A 22,826-nucleotide genomic window follows, 5' to 3' on the forward strand; every position below is an offset into this window, starting at 1 on the left:
ATAATCAAATATATATATATATTATTTTTTATAAATTATAGTTTTTTTTCTTTTCGTTTTTTAACCTTTTTTTTTTTTAACAATTTAAATCACGTCACATTAAAATGTAAACTCCGCCCCGAGAGACGAGAGAACACATACAAAAATATTCAATTTGTTAAACACGGGAAATTCACTATTCTAGAGGCTAATTAAACCAAGATTTTTAACTTCGACCAACCAAGACTTTATAACCTAAGACACTTATTTGTGCAATTCTGCCGTCAGATATATTAACAGTATTATCCGATTCCTTACCGATTTAATGAGCTTAAATAGGATAATTAATTTTTTTTTTTTTGAATAAAACAATTTACAATATTGCAGTATTTTTTTTTAGATTTAAAAAAAAAATGCATTTTAACTTTTAAGTAGGTTTTCTTTTTACAGACTGTAATACCTCTGGAAGCCTGCAGGCGTCGCTTGAGTCTCCGCCTCCTGGTTTTGCTCGGTTACAAAGCACGGGTGGAATTTTTTTTTTCTCGTTTTTTTTTTTAAATACAGTTTAGTTTACAAAATCTCTTATCGTAGATGTCTATAAAACAATGTAGACCACATATCACTAGAAAATGTTCATGTCCGTGAAACTGCGTGATGAGGGTTGAGACGTTTTCCGTTACACTGAATATTTATAGTTAATATATATATATATAATTCTATATATTTGTAAAAATGTATCAAGCCTGGGGTGTGCACGCGGTATTACTGGAATACCGAAAGGTTAAATATTTTTTAAATTTTTTTATTTTAGAAAACATAGAAAAAACTGTAAATGAGACTTACTTTTAGAAATATATGGCACAAGTATGTGAAGACGGGTCACTTATTTATTAAAATCTACAGAGATGTAGAATGGCCTCTTTCCAGTAAGCTGAGGTTCTTCACGCGGCTAAGATATGGTGATGAGAGGATAAATACACTTTTAATGAGTGTTTGATCCCGAGGATTTTAAATTTTAGTATTTTAGAATATTTTTTTTTTACAACATGAGTAATCTGCACATCCACACATAATAAGTCGCTAACTCGTTTTTTAAGTTACCTTTGAGATGATGGCGGCCTCATGGTCTTTCCCATGGCACCAGATCTTTGAAACTTTCACAAAAAGTTCTAAAAAATCCAAAAAATGTCTTGACTGGCCCAACTGTGTGACGTGAGTTCCGCCGATGTTCTGTGATGATGGAAGGCATATAAGGTCAAGAGTATTTGTTACAAAGTATCCACGTCGAGTATTTTACAGACTCGTGACATCATTCGATTATTGTCTAGAGGAGAACCCATCCCGAATGACCTACCGTATCTATTTACAAAGCAGGTTAAGATAAAAACCAGATGGATGGACGATGGACTCTAGTTTTGTGCTTGTTGAGATGCACCCCCACTAGTTCCTACATTAAGAGAGCAGACAAGTTATAGGCACTAATAAATATTCTGATGACCCTTCTTCCAGATAAAGATTGTCTCCACCACACTAGTAGACTTTCTACAACCTTACCACCGAGAGAGATGATGGAAACATACTGGATAGACCGGTGAAGGATGTGAGGCGTTGAGGTGTTGACTACGTGCTACATACGTAAATAATGATTGCCCATGTCTGTCCTACAGCAACAGAGCTCTGTTCAGCAGTCAGCATTGGTATTCCATTTTTGATGGACCCATAGATAAACTCAAGTTTGTTAGCATAGATAAGCCCTTAGAAAACTTCCTCAACGCCCCTTTCTTTTGGTTCCATGTTCTTCTGCTTCAAGTGACCACTCATGACACAGACAAGAATGAGTAATGGGCATGAGGCTGACCGATGTGACATAAAATCAGAGGTCTTCTTGGCCCACAAGGCCACTGTAGTGTGGTATCCTGGGACTGCTTCAGTCTGTAACGATTATCTACAAATCACATTTTGTAAATCAAACAGTCACTTCTGTTTTGCTAGCTGTGCGGTACTGTTGGTGGTGTCCGGGAATATAATGCAGTTGTTCCACTGTGTTGTGCCTCCGAGAAGCAAAGGCTTGGCGTTTGGCAGCAGTTTGGTTGATACCCAACGTATTGTACAAGTTATTTGAGGCACTGGGATGCGAGTGCATCTTTGTCATCCGATATCCGCGATCCAAAACGGGCGTGGAAACAAAGACATCCGTTTGGGAAATGGCTCTTGACATGGACTTTTCGTGAAAGTCAGACCTCTTGAGGGTCATGGCCTTGTCTGGTGACAGGAGAGGATCTTGAGAGTGCAGTCGCTCGGCAGATAGAAGCTGCTCATCTGACAGGATGCGATCATATGGCATTCCATAGCCTTCTTCTGGCATGTTCTTGTCCGGAGACAGGACTCGGTCCTGAGACATGGCACGCACAGGTCTTCTTGGCCTCTCTCTATAGTTCGACTGATCTTGAGTCATCTTTATGACGTTGAGGGGAAGTGTCCCTCTAGCAGCCAGGTCTGGTAGATGTCTTCTTCTCATGTAATATTCATCGGCTTCTTTGTCAGCTGTAAGAATAAAAAAAAAAAGATGTTAAGCTTATTGACTTCAGCTCTTCAATGTCTCGACGGGTATTTTTATTTTAGACAATGTAGACAAGAACTTGAAAGAATGAACCTTAACACTGACAACAAATATGCATGGAAAATATTTATACAATAATCTTCGAATTGGAAGACCAGTAAGAAGCACCAGCCTCAGTGTATGTGTACATTATAGACAGATGTTGGGTTGATGAAGGATGATATCGTGTTTTTTCTGGTTAGCTTCATTGTAGGGACTAATAGATGTAAGACTGGGTGTTGGCACAAGGAAAACCTGGAAAGGTGTCAAAACATGGACAAGCCTTGTAGACATGATGACCTACGTGACTCCAAGTGCAACCTGCTTGGGAGTCCATGGACAAGCCTTGTAGACATGATGACCTACGTGACTCCAAGTGCAACCTGCTTGGGAGTCCATAGACAAGCCTTGTAGACATGATGACCTACGTGGCTCCAAGTGCAACCTGCTTGGGAGTCCATGGACAAGCCTTGTAGACATGATGACCGACGTGACTCCAAGTGCAGCTGGCTTGGCAGTCCATGGACAAGCCTTGAAGACACGATGACCAACGTGACTTCAAGTGCGACCTGCTTGGGAGTCCATGGACAAGCCTTGTAGACACGATGACCAACATGACTTCAAGTGCAACCTGCTTGGGAGTCCATGGAAAAGCCTTGTCGACACAATGACCAATGTGACTTCAAGTGCGACCTGCTTGGGAGTCCATGGACAAGCCTTGTAGACACGATGACCAACGTGACTACAAGTGCAACCTGCTTGGGAGTCCATGGACAAGCCTTGTAGACACGATGACCAACATGACTTCAAGTGCAACCTGCTTGGGAGTCCATGGACAAGCCTTGTAGACACGATGACCAACATGACTCCAAGTGCAACCTGCTTGGGAGTCCATGGACAAGCCTTGTAGACACGATGACCAACGTGACTCCAAGTGCAACCTACTTGGGAGTCCATGGACAAGTCTGATTCAGGACCTCTCAAAAATATCAACCATGTCCTACAACTAAATAATACAAAAATAACAAAAAAGTCCCAAGAATCACAAATGCTTTGACCTCATTACTACCACCTTGTTTCTTTACTTCTCGAGGCAATTGTTTTTATGCTCTTAGGATCTACACATGTCCTGGTAACACTATATGAGGACTTCCAGTATTGGATTTTTGGCTGGGTAGACACAGATCTATGGGGGTTATGTGATTTTTAGGCTTCTCACTGGTGTTTGTGGGCAGTTCCCAGAGCCCATCAACCATCATACATTAAAGTACTCGTCTCCTAATGTGCTGCACCCCACACCCTTATGACTACTATCCTGCTGATAGCTCCAAAAACCTGATCCTTTCATAAGCAGAACAAGAGGAACTGTGAACTCCTGGGCAGATAAGTTCCTCATTAGGAAGGTTTTTCTGTGTTACTGAAAAAAGTGGTAGCAATTTAAGCCATAAAGTAAAAGGAGGAGAACAATGTACGTTTCCTGTGATTTGTTAGTCTCTTATCTTACTATCATCCTGCAAGTAAAGCGTCTTTGAATTGCATTGAATTAGACTCAATTCACCTGAAGATCCAGAAGTCTTCTGAAGTAGCCTGCGTCTGCCACAGCATTAGGACATGTTAAAGATCTCGTCTGCTGTCTCTCTATCGTCCATCTGTCTATTACCTTTCCATCCAGGGGTGGGATCTAACTGTCTCGATTGCACTGGTTGTTCAAATGTCAGCTGTCTTACCAGGTCAATGCCATGAAGTCATGTTGATGCTCACAGTAGTGAATGGTATAAAAACAAACTTACCTTCTCAGCACCTTCACTCTTCCCTCTCTGGTGCGCAGGGGACGTTTGGTGTCAGCACACGTTTGCCTGCACTGGGTCATCTCTGGTAATTTATGTGTCTTTGACCCGGCGCAGGCAGACATGTGATGTCACCACGCATCTCCTGTACCACCGCTCTGGCTTTTGAAAGGGAAGAGATAAGGCAGCAAGAAGGTAAGTTTTTTTTATACCATTGACTACTCGGGGCATAACTGTGACTACTAGCTACTGGGAGAGGGTACTGGGGCTACTGGTAAAAAGCACTGTGACTACTGGTCATTGGGGACAGGCACTGTGACTGCTGGCTTTTCGGAGCAGGCTCTGTGAATACTGGCTAATAGGGCTAGGGCTACTGGAGCAAGCACTGTGACTACTGACTATTGGGGGCAGGCACTGCGACTACTAGCTACTGGGACATCACTGTGACTACTGGCTACTGGGGATAATGGGGGCAGGCAATGTGACTACTGACTACTGCGGGAAGGCACTGGGAGTACTGGGGTAAGCAATGTTAGTACTGGGGTCTAGCACTGTGACTACGGCTACTAAGGACAGGCACTGTGACTACCAGCTACTGGGGGCCGGCTCTGTGACTAATGGCTACTGGGGAGAGGCCCTGTGACTACTGGCTACCGGGGTCAAGCACTGTTAGTGCTGGGGGCACCACTGAACTTCTGGCTATTAGAGCAGGCACAGTGCCTACTGGGGGCAGCCATTATGAATACTGAACAAAGACACTGGGACTACTGGCTACTGGTGGAAAGCACCGGGATTACTGGCTACTGGGGGTAGGCACTGTGACTATTGATTACTGTGGTACAGCCACTGTGACTAATGGGAGCTGGGGCTGCTGGTGTGACTATTGGCTACTGTGGGGCTGGTGCTGTGACTATTGCCTACTATGGGGCTGGTGCTGTGACTATTGGCTTCTGTTTGTGGGCACTGTGACTGTCGGGAACCATTTTCAGGCACTGTGACTATATTGGCTACTTTGTGGGTGCACAGTTACTACATTAGTGACTGTGAGGGCAATGTTATAATGGCTTCTGTACAGACATAATAATGATCTCTAGGGAAACAATAGTACAGTAGTAAATTTTTCATAAGCAGATAAGGAAGATAATGATGAAGGAACCTAAAATGTTTGTGTTGCTACATCTGCACATGGATGAGTTGTGGCTGGAGGAAGCTGACATGGCTGCCAGGAAGATCAGACATAATTGGTTTATTTGCATTATTTGCTTTAAGTATTGGGCTTGGTTCTGGTGGTGTACTTATGTTTAAAACTTGGTTCTGGGGCTGTATTTATGGTATGATCTTAGCTCTGGTGCTGTATTTATGGTATGATATTGGCTCTGGTGCTGTATTTATGGTATGATCTTGGCTCTGGTGCTGTATTTATGGCATGATCTTGGCTCTGGTGCTGTATTTATGGTATGATCTTGGCTCTGGTGCTGTATTTATGGCATGATCTTGGCTCTGGTGCTGTATTTATGGCATGATCTTGGCTGTGGTGCTGTATTTATGGCATGATCTTGGCTGTGGTGCTGTATTTACGGCTTGATCTTGGCTGTGGTGCTGTATTTATGGTATGATCTTGGCTCGGGTGTTGTATTTATGGCATGATTTTGGCTGTGGTGCTGTATTTATGGCATGATCTTCGCTCGGGTGCTGTATTTATGGCGTGATCTTGGCTCTGGTGTTGTATTTATGGCATGATTTTGGCTCTGGTGTTGTATTTATGGCATGATTTTGGCTCTGGTGCTGTATTTATGGTATGATCTTGGCTCTGGTGCTGTATTTATGGCATGATCTTGGCTGTGGTGCTGTATTTATGGTATGATCTTGGCTGTGGTGCTGTATTTATGGCATGATCTTGGCTCTGGTGCTGTATTTATGGTATGATCTTGGCTGTGGTGCTGTATTTATGGCATGATCTTTGCTGTGGTGCTGTATTTATGGCATGATCTTGGCTGTGGTGCTGTATTTATGGCATGATCTTGGCTGTGGTGCTGTATTTATGGCATGATCTTGGCTCTGGTGCTGTATTTATGGTATGATCTTGGCTGTGGTGCTGTATTTATGGCATGATCTTTGCTGTGGTGCTGTATTTATGGCATGATTTTGGCTGTGGTGCTGTATTTATGGCATGATCTTGGCTGTGGTGCTGTATTTATGGTATGATCTTGGCTCTGGTGCTGTATTTATGGCATGATCTTGGCTGTGGTGCTGTATTTATGGTATGATCTTGGCTGTGGTGCTGTATTTATGGCATGATCTTGGCTCTGGTGCTGTATTTATGGTATGATCTTGGCTGTGGTGCTGTATTTATGGCATGATCTTGGCTGTGGTGCTGTATTTACGGCCTGATCTTGGCTGTGGTGCTGTATTTATGGCCTGATCTTGGCTGTGGTGCTGTATTTATGGTATGATCTTGGCTCGGGTGTTGTATTTATGGCATGATTTTGGCTCTGGTGGTGTATTTATGGTATGATCTTGGCTCTGGTACTGTATTTATGGCATGATCTTGGCTGTGGTGCTGTATTTATGGTATGATCTTGGCTGTGGTGCTGTATTTATGGCATGATCTTGGCTCTGGTGCTGTATTTATGGTATGATCTTGGCTGTGGTGCTGTATTTATGGCATGATCTTGGCTGTGGTGCTGTATTTATGGCATGATATTGGCTGTGGTGCTGTATTTATGGCATGATCTTGGCTGTGGTGCTGTATTTATGGTATGATCTTGGCTCTGGTGCTGTATTTGTGGCATGTTCTTGGCTCTGGTGCTGTATTTATGGTATGATCTTGGCTGTGGTGCTGTATTTATGGCATGTTCTTGGCTCTGGTGCTGTATTTATGGTATGATCTTAGCTCTGGTGCTGTATTTATGGTATGATCTTGGCTCTGGTGCTGTATTTATGGTATGATCTTGGCTCTGGTGCTGTATTTATGGTATGATCTTGGCTCTGGTGCTGTACTTATGGTATGATCTTGGCTCTGGTTGTTGTTAAAATTTTGAATCCCTTTTATCTATCTCATATGTATCTATCTCCCTCCTTGCCCTGATATACCACTGGTCTAGCACAGGGTCACGGCTTGTAGTCTTGTGGATAAGAGATATTATCCTGGTGGTCCTGTGACTTGGATCCCTTCATCCTTGTATGTGACATGTCTCCACACTAGGGGTCTTTCATCCAGACTTGTAGAACATCTCGAGGTTGGCATGACTGCCTGAGCGAGCGCCGGAGAGGCGCACGGATGCTTTGTTCTCTTTGTTAGATCTGAACCACAGAGATGGAACAATTCTTTGGATGAAGTTGACAGGGGAGAGAAGTTATTTTTAGAATGTTCTACCCTCAGCAGCACCTGAGAGGCGACACCCGGGGGTCCTCGTGCCAGCTTCCTCCCACACCCGCAGAAAGGTTGACAATTGTCTTCGCTACATTTGAGATTCAAAGACATCAAGCTGTTGTTTACAGAACCTAGTAATATTTTCCAGCTCAACGATTCCGTATCCCACAAAGTCACAGAACAGAAGATTAACATCAGTTACATCAGAGGAAGGCGGAGAATGTGAGGACATATCTGTACTTCTATCTCCTGAATGATAATGACATCATCCTGGGCAGTGACATCATCAGACTGGCACATGATGAGGATGAAGGGGGGACATGGAGTGTGGGGGGTTATTACAGTCCATGGTATCATATATGTCTCAGTCCATGGTATATCTCATGCCTCTGAGTCTATGGCAGGCAGTGACATATTGTGCAGCCATTGTAGTCTCCTCTTCCCCCAGCAGGATGGATCTTCTCTCCCTCCTCCGTGGAGCAGAAGATCTGAGAGTCTCCTGAAGTAAGAGTCCCTCACTGCTGAGTATTATAGGAAGTGGACCTCATCCTCGATGGCCTCTTGGTCCTGGCACTGTTGGCGCAGTCTCCTATCCCTGGGTCTGTCTGTGCCGTCCTGTCCATGGCCAGGTTGTGGGCGCTCAGTCTGTAGAGGCTCAGGATCTGGCGCTCCCTGGGGTCCGGTACGGAGACGGTCTGTAGTCTCTCTGTAGACTCTGTAGATGCTCAGTTTCTGGGATGACTCTATGGTGGTCCACCAGTCATTGACCTGTTCCTAAAATCTCTTATCTTATGGCTGTAGCCAATCATGGACAGTGATGTCACCTGGTGGGACAACAAGAGCATCTATCCTTCTACCTATTTCATACCGTATCTATCTGCCTATCCATATATCTCCTACCCCTCTATCTAGCAAAAAGACCTCTTAAAATTATTGGTGAATTGAAAACTCTTCTAAACTCTTTAAAGGGGTTTCCCAGGAATAATTATCCTTAAACGGTGGGAATGGAGCCATAAGCCATAGTCTCCGTGTCCCTTAGAGGCCGGGCTCAGTTACTGTGGTCGTGGCTCCTGTACTTGCATCTTGAGGCTGCTACAGGCCCACTGCTTCTGGTTCCAGGTAGGGAATCGGCTATCAAAGGTAATTACGAGACAACCCCTTTAAGACTATAGAGCCGGGGAACCATGACTTTCTCTGCCATCCTACATTACGCCATTGACGTGGACAATATCATGAATATTGAAGTAACATGTCTGCCTGTGCTGCGTGTATGGGACGGGCTCGGTAATTGAACGCCTGTTGTATTAACCTCAGCCTTGCCCCTCGTTGTCTTCTCTGCATTCTCCACCGCATGATTTATGTTCTCGGCCAAACGAGATAAAAGTTAATAAATATTCACCGCTCCGAAGGCTCTGAGAGCGATTTTATAATTTCCTTTTTGCCTTTCCGAGGAAAATATTGCTTTAAATTATGGGGTGTATTTAGGATCTCCTCCCCAGGGGAGGCAGACGACTCCTCCGACCCCTTCCCTAACGCCAGACTTAATAGTCGTTATGGAAATTGAGTGGTCTAGTCTGTTCATTCATACATATGCAGAGGAAGCTTCAGCCTTGACAGTGATGAATTCCGCTCTTCCAGAACGGTCCCGTGTTCTCCGCAGATCGGGTGTGTCACCACAAAATGAGCAATTTGTTTTTTTTTGCTAAACCGATTGCACGGTAAATTATGGCTTTGCGTCTGGCAGCTGCAGGGAGGGGGCACCGTAACATCTCTCGAGTGACAGTGAAAAGCAATTAATTTTCCAGATTGGTTAAAAAATTCTGAAAATCCTGGAATAGGGGAATATTAATTTACATTGTTCTAGCAGAACGAAACCGCCCCTCCCCCTCGTCCTCGGGAAAGTCAGCTGAAATGTTCTGCCATCGCTGCTGTGTTACGTGGCGGGACTCTCATGGTGACTGTCCATTTCCCCTCTGGTGTCATCTGTGCCTATTTTTCTAGAACAAAAATGGGCAAGGATGACAGAGGAAGGGAGGAAGGTGCATCCGGAATGAATGGAGGAGGTCAACAGGCCGGGTCTTCAAAGAGGGTACGGATCAGGAGAAGTAAAAGATTGGGAGGGGATGACGAGAGACCAAAGCGTATGGCGATCCAATCAACACAGATATTTCCTACAGATGGTAGAGACGGTAAGCTGATGCTCCTGCACATCCGGACAGAAAGTAATATGTGAATATAGTCCTATACAACTACTGTATACGGGGCATGGAGAGTTTCATTTGTCTTTATTTACAGTCAGGTAAAGAGAGATGGAGATATTCAAGGTTGGGTGTTATCGGCAGGCAGTGATGTCATTGTAGCACTCCGAGCATTGGTCGTTGTGAGGTTACTAAGTTCTAGAGTTTGCTATGGTGGGCACCAACATTTGAAAACACAGCACCAGATATTCCAGTTTGGTGGCACAATGAAGGGAGTCTATACGTTTTATGCTACATATAATAGAGACACAGAAAAAAGATGTGTGTGGATCGTGTTGACAATAACGGGATGGAAAAGTCAGATGTGAATATAGTCTTGTAACTACACTGGTGTTTCATCTGATGTCTAGCACAAAGTCTTCGTTTCTGGGCGGTAGGTCTCTTGAAGTTGGGGTAAGAAAGATGGAAATATTTAAGGTTGGGCTTGACCTAGAGATAGACGTTGTTTGTAATTTAATTTTTGACCCAAAGTGTCTTATCCATGATCCGTCTTGGATCGTGATTAGGAGGCTTTGCGTTGAAACGTGTTGATCTTTTCTTACATGGTATCGTTCTCACGGAATGAATTTTAACCAACAATAAAGAAGAGGTGTTTTTCAATATTCCCTCTGAGCTGTGATTTGTGCCTGGTATCTCCTCTTCTTTTTGCATTGTTTGTCCAGGGGCTTTGGACTGAACACGTGTACCTTGTGGTGAGTGGGATGAAGGTATTCAGGTCAGGTAGATAACAATTTTTAGTCATTACAGGTAGGCATTTGGTGTGACCTAGAGGTAGACGTTGGGTGTGACCTAGAGGTAGACGGTGGGTGTGAGCTAGAGGTAGACGTTGGGTGTGACCTAGAGGTAGACGTTGGGTGTGACCTAGAGGTAGACGTTGGGTGTGACCTAGAGGTAGACGTTGGGTGTGACCTAGAGGTAGACGTTGGGTGTGACCTAGAGGTAGACGTTGGGTGTGACCTAGAGGTAGACGTTGGGTGTGACCTAGAGGTAGACGTTGGGTGTGACCAAGAGGTAGACGTTGGGTGTGACCTAGCGGTAGACGTTGGGTGTGACCTAGCGGTAGACTTTGGGTGTGACCTAGCGGTAGACGTTGTGTGTGACCTAGCGGTAGACGTTGGGTGTGACCTAGCGGTAGACGTTGGGTGTGACCTAGCGGTAGACGTTGGGTGTGAGCTAGAGGTAGACGTTGGGTGTGAGCTAGAGGTAGACGTTGGGTGTGAGCTAGAGGTAGACGTTGGGTGTGAGCTAGAGGTAGACTTTGGGTGTGAGTTAGAGGTAGACGTTGGGTGTGAGCTAGAGGTAGACGTTGGGTGTGACCTAGAAGTAGACGTTGGGTGTGACCTACAGGTAGACGTTGGGTGTGACCTACAGGTAGACGTTGGGTGTGACCTACAGGTAGACGTTGGGTGTGACCTACAGGTAGGCTTTGGTAGTCACCTAGAGTTAGATCTTGGGCGTGAGCTACAGGTAGGCTTTGGCCGTCACCTAGAGTTAGATCTTGGGCGTGAGCTACAAGTAGACGTTGGGTGTGATGTAGAGGTAGATGTTAGGTGTGAGCTAGAGGTAGACTTTGGGTGTAAGGTAGTGGTAGACGTTTGGTGTCACCTAGAATGTAGATGTTAGGTGTTATCTATAGGTAGAGGGAGTTATATCAGAGCTTTGAGAGTTTTGGTCATTACGACGTTACTGAGTTCTAGATTGACTTTAACCTTTATTGTGTGGGTTGGAGCTTTTGCATTGGCACCAACATCTGAAGACATAGAACTTGACTTCCTGAAGGAAGAGCTTTTCAAGTGGGTTTATAAGAGCAGGAGAAATTCAAAGCTGGCTGTGATGTAGAGGTGGAGGTAGTTTACGTAGATTTTTGAGAGTAGTGGTCAAAGGAGGGTACCAGAGCTTCTATTATGTCGATTAGACTGATGGGCAAAGGTTACGGAGTCCCAGTGTGGTGACACAATGATAAAGTGGAGGGAAAGGCACATATGAATGTAGTCTAATAAGATACCCTAGGGCTTGGAATGTTTCATCTGGTTTCTAGATTTTCTGAACTTCCTGAACTTTTCGAGTAGTATCAAAAGAGATGGAGATATTAAAGGTCATGTCTGATCTTTGGGTAGGACAGAAGCTCCAGAGCCTGGAGAGTATTAGTTGCTGTGGGGTTACTGAGTTATGGGCTTTATCCTTCATTCTGTGGTGGGAAGGGGTTGGAGAGTTTGTATTGGGCACCAACATTCAGGGGCAGCAGATGTATGTCCCAGTACATGGAAACCATGACACGTGTTACACAGAGGTCTCCTACAGATAAGTCCCAGACATGAGGGAGCGGGACCTCCACACATACATGTCTACCTGCCCAAGACATGACACGACATGAGCGACACCTACTTAATCCCTTCAGAGAGGAATATTTACTTGGATTGGTCTTGACAGCGGACTCATAGGATGGAGGGAGGTGGGAGAGGTTCTGGAAGGATCTGGAGAAGGACAAGTCATACGGCTCAGTGGCCGAGGTCAGGATGTTGTTCACACGAGGTTTCTCTGTAGAAACAAAAGAAATACGAGTTACATAAGATACAGAAACAACTGCTCATGTCTAATACTATATAACATAGTCATAACCTGCATGCTACTCATATACATTGTTACACAGCCGGTATAACCTGGGGATCTCCTGTATATAATGACATATGTACAGCCGGTATAACCTGGGGATCTCCTGTATATAATGATATATGTACAGCCGGTATAACCTGGGGATCTCCTGTATATAATGATATATGTACAGCCGGTATAACCTGGGGATCTCCTGTATATAGTGATATATGTACAGCCGGTATAACCTGGGGATCTCCTGTATATAATGATATATGTACAGCCGGTATAACCTGGGGATCTCCTGTATATAATGATATATGTACAGCCGGTATAACCTGGGGATCTCCTGTATATAATGATATATGTACAGCCGGTATAACCTGGGGATCTCCTGTATATAATGATATATGTACAGCCGGTATAACCTGGAGATCTCCTGTATATAATGATATATGTACAGCCGGTATAACCTGGGGATCTCCTGTATATAATGACATATGTACAGCCGGTATAACCTGGGGATCTCCTGTATATAATGATATATGTACGGCCGGTATAACCTGGGGATCTCCTGTATATAATGATATATGTACGGCCGGTATAACCTGGGGATCTCCTGTATATAATGATATATGTACAGCCGGTATAACCTGGAGATCTCCTGTATATAATGATATATGTACAGCCGGTATAACCTGGAGATCTCCTGTATATAATGATATATGTACAGCCGGTATAACCTGGGGATCCCCTGTATATAATGATATATGTACAGCCGGTATAACCTGGGGATCCCCTGTATATAATGATATATGTACAGCCGGTATAACCTGGGGATCTCCTGTATATAATGATATATGTACAGCCGCTATAACCTGGGGATCTCCTGTATATAATGATATATGTACAGCCGGTATAACCTGGGGATCTCCTGTATATAATGATATATGTACAGCCGGTATAACCTGGGGATCTCCTGTATATAATGATATATGTACAACTGGTATAACCTGGGGATCTCCTGTATATAATGATATATGTACGGCCGGTATAACCTGGGGATCTCCTGTATATAATGATATATGTACAGCCGGTATAACCTGGGGATCTCCTGTATATAATGATATATATGTACAGCCGGTATAACCTGGGGATCTCCTGTATATAATGATATATGTACAGCTGGTATAACCTGGGGATCTCCTGTATGTAATGATATATGTACAGCTGGTATAACCTGGGGATCTCCTGTATATAATGATATATGTACAGCTGGTATAACCTGGGGATCTCCTGTATATAATGATATATGTACAGCCGGTATAACCTGGGGATCTCCTGCATATAATGATATATGTACAGCCGGTATAACCTGGGGATCTCCTGTATATAATGATATATGTACAGCCGGTATAACCTGGGGATCTCCTGTATATAATGATATATATACAGCTGGTATAACCTGGGGATCTCCTGTATGTAATGATATATGTACAGCTGGTATAACCTGGGGATCTCCTGTATATAACGATATATGTACAGCCGGTATAACCTGGGGATCTCCTGTATATAATGATATATATACAGCTGGTATAACCTGGGGATCTCCTGTATATAATGATATATGTACAGCCGGTATAACCTGGGGATCTCCTGTATATAATGATATATGTACAGCCGGTATAACCTGGGGATCTCTGTATATAATGATATATGTACAGCCGGTATAACCTGGGGATCTCCTGTATATAGTGATATATGTACAGCCGGTATAACCTGGGGATCTCCTGTATATAATGATATATGTACAGCCGGTATAACCTGGGGATCTCCTGTATATAATGATATATGTACAGCCGGTATAACCTGGGGATCTCCTGTATATAATGATATATGTACAGCCGGTATAACCTGGGGATCTCCTGTATATAATGATATATGTACAGCCGGTATAACCTGGGGATCTCCTGTATATAGTGATATATGTACAGCCGGTATAACCTGGGGATCTCCTGTATATAATGATATATGTACAGCCGGTATAACCTGGGGATCTCCTGTATATAATGGTATATGTACAGCCGGTATAACCTGGGGATCTCCTGTATATAATGATATATGTACAGCCGGTATAACCTGGGGATCTCCTGTATATAGTGATATATGTACAGCCGGTATAACCTGGGCATCTCCTGTATGATTATACATATGTTAACATCCTCTGACATTATGTAATCAGTTCGGGGAACATCTCAGCAATTGTCATTCTGAACATAACTCTGATTTGGGAGTCGCGGTGTTTGTTAGTTTTGCCATCAGTCACACATACGAGCACTTTGGAGGCTTTCAGCTTCATTTACATATGTTTCAAGAGCAAACTCCCCAGCGGGAGATGTATGTTGTGCAGCGGCCTCGGATCCCGGCAGCGCTCGGGTCACTGTCAATCAGCCGCGCTTTTCTTTAATTGTCTGAACTACAAATAGAAATCTCCGGGAATTCTATGGACTCGGCCCGGATCGCGCTTCCCTCATGCGAAACTGCACTCCAGCACAGAATGAACGTGGCCCACGCCATACAGAATGTGGATGGAGAGTCCTATAAATAATCTATTCCCTGGGAACCATCAATCTCATACCACTGGCCTAATGGAAAGATGGGCCAACAATGTTCACAACTAGAAAAAACATTTCAATAGCACATCAGCCTCCGGGCCAGGACAGATCCTGAAGCTTGGACTCCTTACACTGTGTCTTGGGAAGTACATCGCCCTCTGGGCCAGGACAGGTCCTGCAGCTTGGCTTCCTTACACTGTGTCTTGGGAAGTACATCGCCCTCTGGGCCAGGACAGGTCCTGAAGCTTGGACTCCTTACACTGTATGTTGGGTAGTACATCGGCCTACGGGCCGGCATAGGTCCTGCAGCTTGGCTTCCTTACACTGTGTCTTGGGAAGTACATCAGCCTCCGGGCCTGGACAGGTCCTGCAGCTTGGACTCCTTACACTGTGTCTTGGGAAGTACATCAGCCTCCGGGCCAGGACAGGTCCTGAAGCTTGGACTCCTTACACTGTGTCCTGGGAAGTACATCGCCCTCTGGGCCAGGACAGGTCCTGAAGCTTGGACTCCTTACACTGTGTCTTGGGAAGTACATCGGCCTGCGGGCTGGGATAGATCCTGCAGCTTGGCTTCCTTACACTGTGTCTTGGGAAGTACATCGGCCTACGGACCGGGATAGGTCCTGCAGCTTGGCTTCCTTACACTGTGTCTTGGGAAGTATATCAGCTTAAAGGCCGGGATAGGTCCTGCAGCTTGGACTTCTTACACTGTGTCTTGGGAAGTACATGGGCCTACGGGCCGGGATAGGTCCTGCAGCTTGGACTCCTTACACTGTGTCTTGGGTAGTACATCGGCCTACGGACCGGGATAGGTCCTGCAGCTTGGACTCCTTACACTGTGTCTTGGGAAGTACATCGGCCTATGGACCGGAATAGGTCCTGCAGCTTGGCTTCCTTACACTGTGTCCTGGTAAGTACATCGGCCTACTGGCCGGGATAGGTCCTGCAGCTTGGATTCCTTACACTGCGTCTTGGGATGTACATCGGCCTACGGACCGGGATAGGTCCTGCAGCTTGGCTTCCTTACACAGTGTCTTGGGAAGTACATCGGCCTATGGACCGGGATAGGTCCTGCAGCTTGGCTTCCTTACACTGTGTCTTGGGAAGTACATCAGCCTCCGGACCGGGGTAGGTCCTGCAGCTTGGCTTCCTTACACTGTGTCTTGGGCAGAGCCCAATGTAAACCTTTACCCTTTGCGTTGCACAGGAAGGTAGGACATCGTAGGAGGCCACATAATGTTTCTGGGTTGGTGCCCAAAACCTAATGGTCTATTATTTTTCAATTCATGAGGTGGACGACCTGTGAGGTGCCTACATCAAGGACCTCACTTATGTTCAATCTGACTTTTTTTTCTACAACAATCCCCTTATGCTTTTTGTGGGTTTTGTTTTGTATGGGGTAGAATTAATCTCTTTACGTATAATCCACATGGGAGAACATTTAAATCGGTGGCCTGCTATGGAGGACAATGTCCAAACCCTTCATAGAGTTTGGACGTCCAATGAATATTACTGATTCTGAGAACTTCTATATTGTTGCCCCAAGGTCTTATCACCCTATATCCTTATTGCCCCTTGATATTAAACTGATGCTAAAGGTGTTTACCAGTAGCGTCCATCTTAATCCACGAGGATCGATCCCCCTTAATTCGGGACTGAACTCCTTCTATTAACATTACCTGAAGCTACAGGGTGGGATTACATGTGGACGGTTATGTGCCAAATGGCATGGAGGAAACTCCTGTATATCCAATCCTGCTCTAGGATTGGGGCCAATGGGGACCCCTCATCTTTGTTCACATTGAGGAGAGGTACATGTCATAGTTGTAGTTTGTCTCCCCTCATTGTGATTGTCATGGAGCCACTTGCCTGCCTGATACGAACCTTTCCACTTATTAAGGACTTCCTTACAGATATCGTGGAAGAGATGGTCTCTGTAGACAGATGAAGTGTTACTGTATTTGGTTGATGTCAAACAGGTGATTCTGTTGGTTCTGTAAAGGATCTGATTAAGAACTTTGGGACTGATCAGTGCTACGCATGTTGACAGATCTGGCCCCAAACTCTTCTTTACACAACATGTCCCTTTGTATTGTCCATAGATATAAATGTTTGGGGATAAGGGTATCTCCTGTACCTCAAGATTTGTGGTAGAGATTATAACTCTTCTACTAGCAAGTTTCAGGGATAAAGTCAATGACCGGTGTTGAATGGTGTTCTGTGAATTGTTTTGGAAGAAGGATTATGCTCAAGACCCTCCAGAGGGCTAAAACTAAAGAAGGTCTGGCCATAGCTAATGTCTAGGTAGACGTCTTAGCAGCAAAGGCTCAGCAAATGAAAGGTTGGGGAAAGGAATGTGAGCAGTAAGGGCCTAATGGAAGACTAACATTCAGCATGAAGGAGTTGTTGGAACAGGTGGATAAGATATCCAACAGTGGTCCTCTTGATAAAGGTTTGAGGCTAATTGAAAGACCTACTTAATATTTCCAGCCACAGTACTTCATAACTACTATGGTGCAACTCGAAACTTCCTGAGATGTTTAGGCTAGAAGGGTTCTCTCAGTGGTAGACAAGAGGAGTCTATTTCTCGGCACAAGTTGAAGATGGCCCCAAGTTAACTTGGAAGATATTTGACCTTCCCCCATGGGCAATTCCACCCCTTGGGCCATGTCTATGAGAAATCTGTAAGAACTCCCTCAATCTCGCTCATAGATCTTCCAGCGTTGAACTGATTCGGCCACTTCTATCGGTTGATCTCTTTTGCTGGAGCCTCTTCTTTGCCTCCTATGAGTTGTAGAAATGGATAATGCTTCAGGTATAGAACGTCAGTGACCGATGGCTAATTTCTGCCTGATTCCATGTGTAATACTAAAAATATGTATACAGGTTGCTCTTTTATCATCCCTTTTGCCTGCCTAGCCTGTGGAGTCCACGATTTGTCCAAAGAATTGTAATGGTGTCCTGTCATGTCCCAAAGACTAGGCCGGTTAGAAGTGAAGTTCAGTAAAGTTTCCTCATTACCATCCATGGTAGTTGTCAAAAAATCAGGGGTAACACATTTTACGACAAAAACATACAATAAACAAAGTGGAATACAATAATACAATGCAGGACAAATGTAGACGTAACGGTGGAAGAGCTTTCAGTCTATAATCATTGAATGGTCTATCCGATTCCGATTATTATCATTTTATTAGGGCACTATGCCTCCCCAACAACTTTACTTGAGTTACAAAGTGGCCACTGGGGCTCTCAAAGCCTAATGATGTTACGTGTAGATGTTATCATTCCAGGGATCACGGCTAGAGAAGTTCTATAGACCCTCATGATATTCCGAGGTTCTGAAAACCTGGAGAACGTCTTACCGTTTGTGGGTGTCTGGGAGGCGTTATTGAGCACGAGGTGATTATAATTTTGCTGATGGTCTCCTAAAAGAAAATAGAATGTGGTCTATAAAAAAAAACATCTTATTTTTGGATGATGATGTTGATGATGGTTAGATGTCGTGAAGGTCGTCATTCCCTACAGTTACTTGTGAGCCCGTTTTTTGGGCCAGTGGGTTGGTTTGACATCTTCAGCTCTGGACAGGGGTAAAAAGGCTAATAAGTCTCCAAAGTTTCCAAAATGTTTGTGGTAACACTGGCTGAAGTATTAACTATCGTTATGGTATTTTTAGCTTTTTTTTTAAAAACACTAAAGCATTTAGTGGGAAACTCCGACAGATATTAAATATCTGATAGACCTTTACAAAGTTATCCTCACCTCCTGAAGAATGTAGAATGAACAAAATGTAATCTCACTAATTAGAAAATGTTTTAGACCTCCCGTAGACTTGACACCTTCAATCAAATCAATCATCTAAACCAGGTTCCCTTCATCAAAGTACATGGCGTCCATCGCTTAACATTCCTGCCCTAATCTGCCCTGATGAAGTCTACAAGACCGAAACAGATCAGTCTAGCTAAACATAGTCATCAGATACTGCAGCTGAGGACTGGACTCTCGTCGACATCTCTTAGATCTGCCGTTGGGGTGGACTCTCCCTAGCATCATGTGGTCGATTGTCCCTGCCCGAATCAGCAGGCTTGGTGAAGAATAATCCAATTTTTATGACTATCTTTAATTTGTTTTTATCTTGTAGGAATTGATGATAGACAGAGGGGCTACGCATATGGCTTGGACCCTTAAAGAGAAAACAATTGGGCTTCTCAACTGAGAAGATCCATTCCCCAAACCCAACAATCTGCCTTTGCTTCCTTGTGTGCTTCTGGAAAATCTCTTTAACCTTAATGAAGTCTCGAATTTAGTTCTCCACCAACATTTCTTGACCAATCTTTGCCATCCCTCGTTTTTCCTCATAAAAAAATTTGAATGGACAAATTTTGGACACCAAAATGGACCAAAATGGTCAAATGGACACCACTTGTTCACGGGGCTTGCCCCTGGATACTATGAGACTGGCCAATCAGATATCAGGGTATGAAGGAAAATGTTAACGCCCATAAATGATCAGAGGAAGGGCACAGTCCAGAATTAGGTGAATGTGACATCCTATTTGACCTTGAAGCTAATCCTATCACCGAGGCCACCAAGACATCCTATAGACCGAGACATCTGGAATATGGCCATCCTTTCCCTCTAATCAGTTTTATTGCTTCGTTAAGAGGCAATAATTAAGAATCCAACATAAATATCATCTCTTCTTCCTTGGCACAGAAGACACAGGAGGAAATGTAGATACTAATTGCCATTGTGTGAGTGAATTACAACCTGCAGGCCTATAATTTTAGGGGGAAGGAGCTTCCCCCGAGAACTGCAGGGATCGGGGGCTTGAGTCATTCATTACGGGGAGATACGGCGCCGCTCACCTTATCTGTCACCCGATTTGACAAAGGATTATTGGAATATTTACGTTGTACGCGGTAATGAATTATGATCTGTGCACTGTACAAATGAACCGATTGAGCTCCGGAATGCAAATATGACCTTTCATGTCGGAGGAAGAGGCTTTTAGTACAAAGAGCGGGTCCCACCGTCTCCATTAGCCGATAGGGGGGTCTTAGGAAATTCTCACGGGTAATAGATGTAACCTTTTACAGATGGTAGAGTGAGGATTAAGATTATTGTGGGAGTTAAGATTGAGTTGACGTTAGGGTGAAGGTTAAGGTCAGGGATGAGTTGAGTGTGAAGACTAAGGTCACAGTTGAGGTTAGTGTGAAAGTGAAGGTCAGAGTTGAGGTAACTGAGCGTTAAGGTCAGTTGAGACGTTAGTGCGAAGGTAAAGGTCAGGGTTAAGGTAAGTGTGAAGATTAAGGTCACAGTTGAGGTTAGTGTGAAAGTGAAGGTCAGAGTAAGGTCGGTTGTGAGGTTAGTGCGAAGGTAAAGGTCGGGGTTAAGGTAAGTGTGAGGGTTAAGGTTCAGTACACGTGACTGATTTTATTGTGAGGGTTAAGGTTAGGGCTGTGCTCGCTATGATGGTTCAGGTTGGGGTTGAGGTTACTCTGGGGATTAAGTTGGAGGCTAAAGTGTAAGATATTCTGAAGATTAAATTTCAGGCTGTGACTGGATGGAGTTAAGTTTGGGGTTGAGGTTAGGGTGGAGGCTAGTTTGAGGTCTGGGGTTAAGGTTAGAGTAAGGATTAAGGAAAATGTGGGGGCAAAGGTTGGAATTGAGGTTAAGGTTATGGTTATTGCGAATATTACATTTGGGGTGAAGGCTAGGTTAAGGTTGGGGTAAGGGTAAGGTTGGGGTCGAGGTAGCATAAGGATCAAGTCTGAGGTTAATGTGAGGTCTAAGGTTGGAGTAAGGGTAAGGGTGTGGTTTAAGACTGAATGTGGGGTTAGGCTTATGGTTCAGGGTTGGGGATAAGGGAGAGAAGAAGGTTATACTGAGGGTTAGAGGCTGAGGTCGGGTGGAGGATACAGCTGGTCTCTTTCTACACCACATTTTGCAGGGTCTTTTGTAACATATCCCCAAATGTCACCGCTACTTCAGGATTACCCTAGAAATGTAGGCTTTGAGCTTCAATTCCTCAATCTCTGCTTGCTGTCATTCCATGAATAACTCCAGGTTTCTAGTCACAGACGGTGCAGGACGAGGTGTAGACCTACATAAGATCTGTATTATATTTCCTAAACGATAAACACCCGATACAACCAGACTCCACCCACTTTACACAAACTCCTCCCATTTTTCCAAATCTTGCACCAATGAGCTCAAAAAGAGTGAATGATTCTGTATGTAGGTGAGATTATTAGGACAATATAGAAATTGGGTACATGAGGCACCAACCTACTCCGACCCATTTCTACCATTGACAGTCCAGGATGATGCGACGCAGACGTAGTCACAGTCCCATGTGCACATGTGGATGTCTATCCGGTGGGAGAGCCGCTGCGCTCCTCCAGTATCTCATCAGCATCCGGCTCCGCTCATCCATCCATGTGAGACAGTCGTGGAGAAGACCTTGATGTATCCGCTAATGAATGTTCTCCGGCGTCTCCCGATCTCCGGGGATAATTCTGTCACCGTGATTAAACCCTCTCGCAGCTCCCAGCCTTGTTTACTGAAGTTATGATCTGGGAATGCGTCGCAATGTTCTGTGTCTTACGGACGCCATCGCTCAGCGCTGTCATCCACGCGAGGGATTTATGAGCGGAGGCGGAGGAGGGCGCAGGATTGTTCATTTACTGATGTCTGCACTGGAACACTGTGCCCTACCCTCCGATCATACCCCTACATAACTCCTCTCCTGAAATACTCTGTGCTGCTGGGAGCTGCTCCCCCACTGTGTAACTCTCAGTCTATACCCCCACATGATCAGCTCCTCTCCTGAAATACTCTGTGCTGCTCTTCTCGCTGTGTAATGTAGCCTTCCTTCCCACCTCACCCCAGAAATCCTTATCTTTAAGAAGTCGCGTACATTTATAACCCGCATCTTTTCTATAGCATCTGAAATAATAAACTAGCGACAGGGAGTCTTCACACCGTTATCTCCCCAATAGTGGTGGAAATTCAGAGATAAATGTGGACACAATGAGATAAAGGCAGCAGCATGACCGCTCCGTGCACAGAGGAGGAGCGTCTAACATCACAAGCCTCCAGCTATTCCCAAACCTCATGGATTATCCCACATTATCTCCATCATCTAAGCTTCTAAGAATGGCAGTAGTCAAAACACAACTGTATCCTCCCGACCTGAGAAGATCCGATCCCTCCCCAGGAAGGCTGATGAAGGGATGTGGGCGACTGAGTTACCTGAACACCTCAACTTCCCCATGAAGGTCCAGGCCCCTGACCAGATACCATACTCATCACGATTTTTCTCGGGTACTCCCAGTACCTCTCCATAACTATTCATCCAGGTCATGATGTCAAAGCAAGATAATGATTAGTTACGGGTAAGAACGGTCACTTTCTTGAGTTCGCTCTGGCGGGACACTGCTTGCACAGCAAAGTCCCGCCACTCGGGCTCGTTGTATCTCAGCTCATAGTTGGACCAGAAGAGCTCAAGCCCCTCCGGCCGAACAAAGCGAATATCAAACTCAGATGTACCATAGGGATGGATCAAGGCAAAGATGTCAGCCGCCTTGAAGTCCATCTTCAGCAGCAGCTCAACTACCC

General features: G+C 44.6%; 1 protein-coding gene across 17 annotated transcripts in view; it reads right to left on the reverse strand.

Moving 5' to 3' along the window:
- Positions 1-299: 299 nt before the first annotated feature.
- Positions 300-22,826, reverse strand: part of SHISA6 (shisa family member 6) — a 210,347-nt gene continuing 187,820 nt past the window's right edge. For 8 of the 17 annotated variants that reach the window (XM_072112709.1, XM_072112706.1, XM_072112705.1 and 5 more), the window contains 3 exons: positions 18,569-18,631; positions 12,382-12,534; positions 300-2,523 (listed from right to left, as the gene is read on the reverse strand). In XM_072112709.1, coding sequence (XP_071968810.1) covers positions 1,946-2,523; positions 12,382-12,534; positions 18,569-18,631 — 794 coding nt within the window. In that variant the 3' untranslated portion in view covers positions 300-1,945. The remainder of the gene's footprint in view (positions 2,524-12,381; positions 12,535-18,568; positions 18,632-22,826) is intronic. The other 9 variants (XM_072112708.1, XM_072112721.1, XM_072112715.1 and 6 more) reach the window with 3 other exon arrangements.

The sequence above is a fragment of the Engystomops pustulosus genome, chromosome 6 (genome assembly GCF_040894005.1).
Source record: "Engystomops pustulosus chromosome 6, aEngPut4.maternal, whole genome shotgun sequence".
NCBI lineage: Eukaryota > Metazoa > Chordata > Amphibia > Anura > Leptodactylidae > Engystomops > Engystomops pustulosus.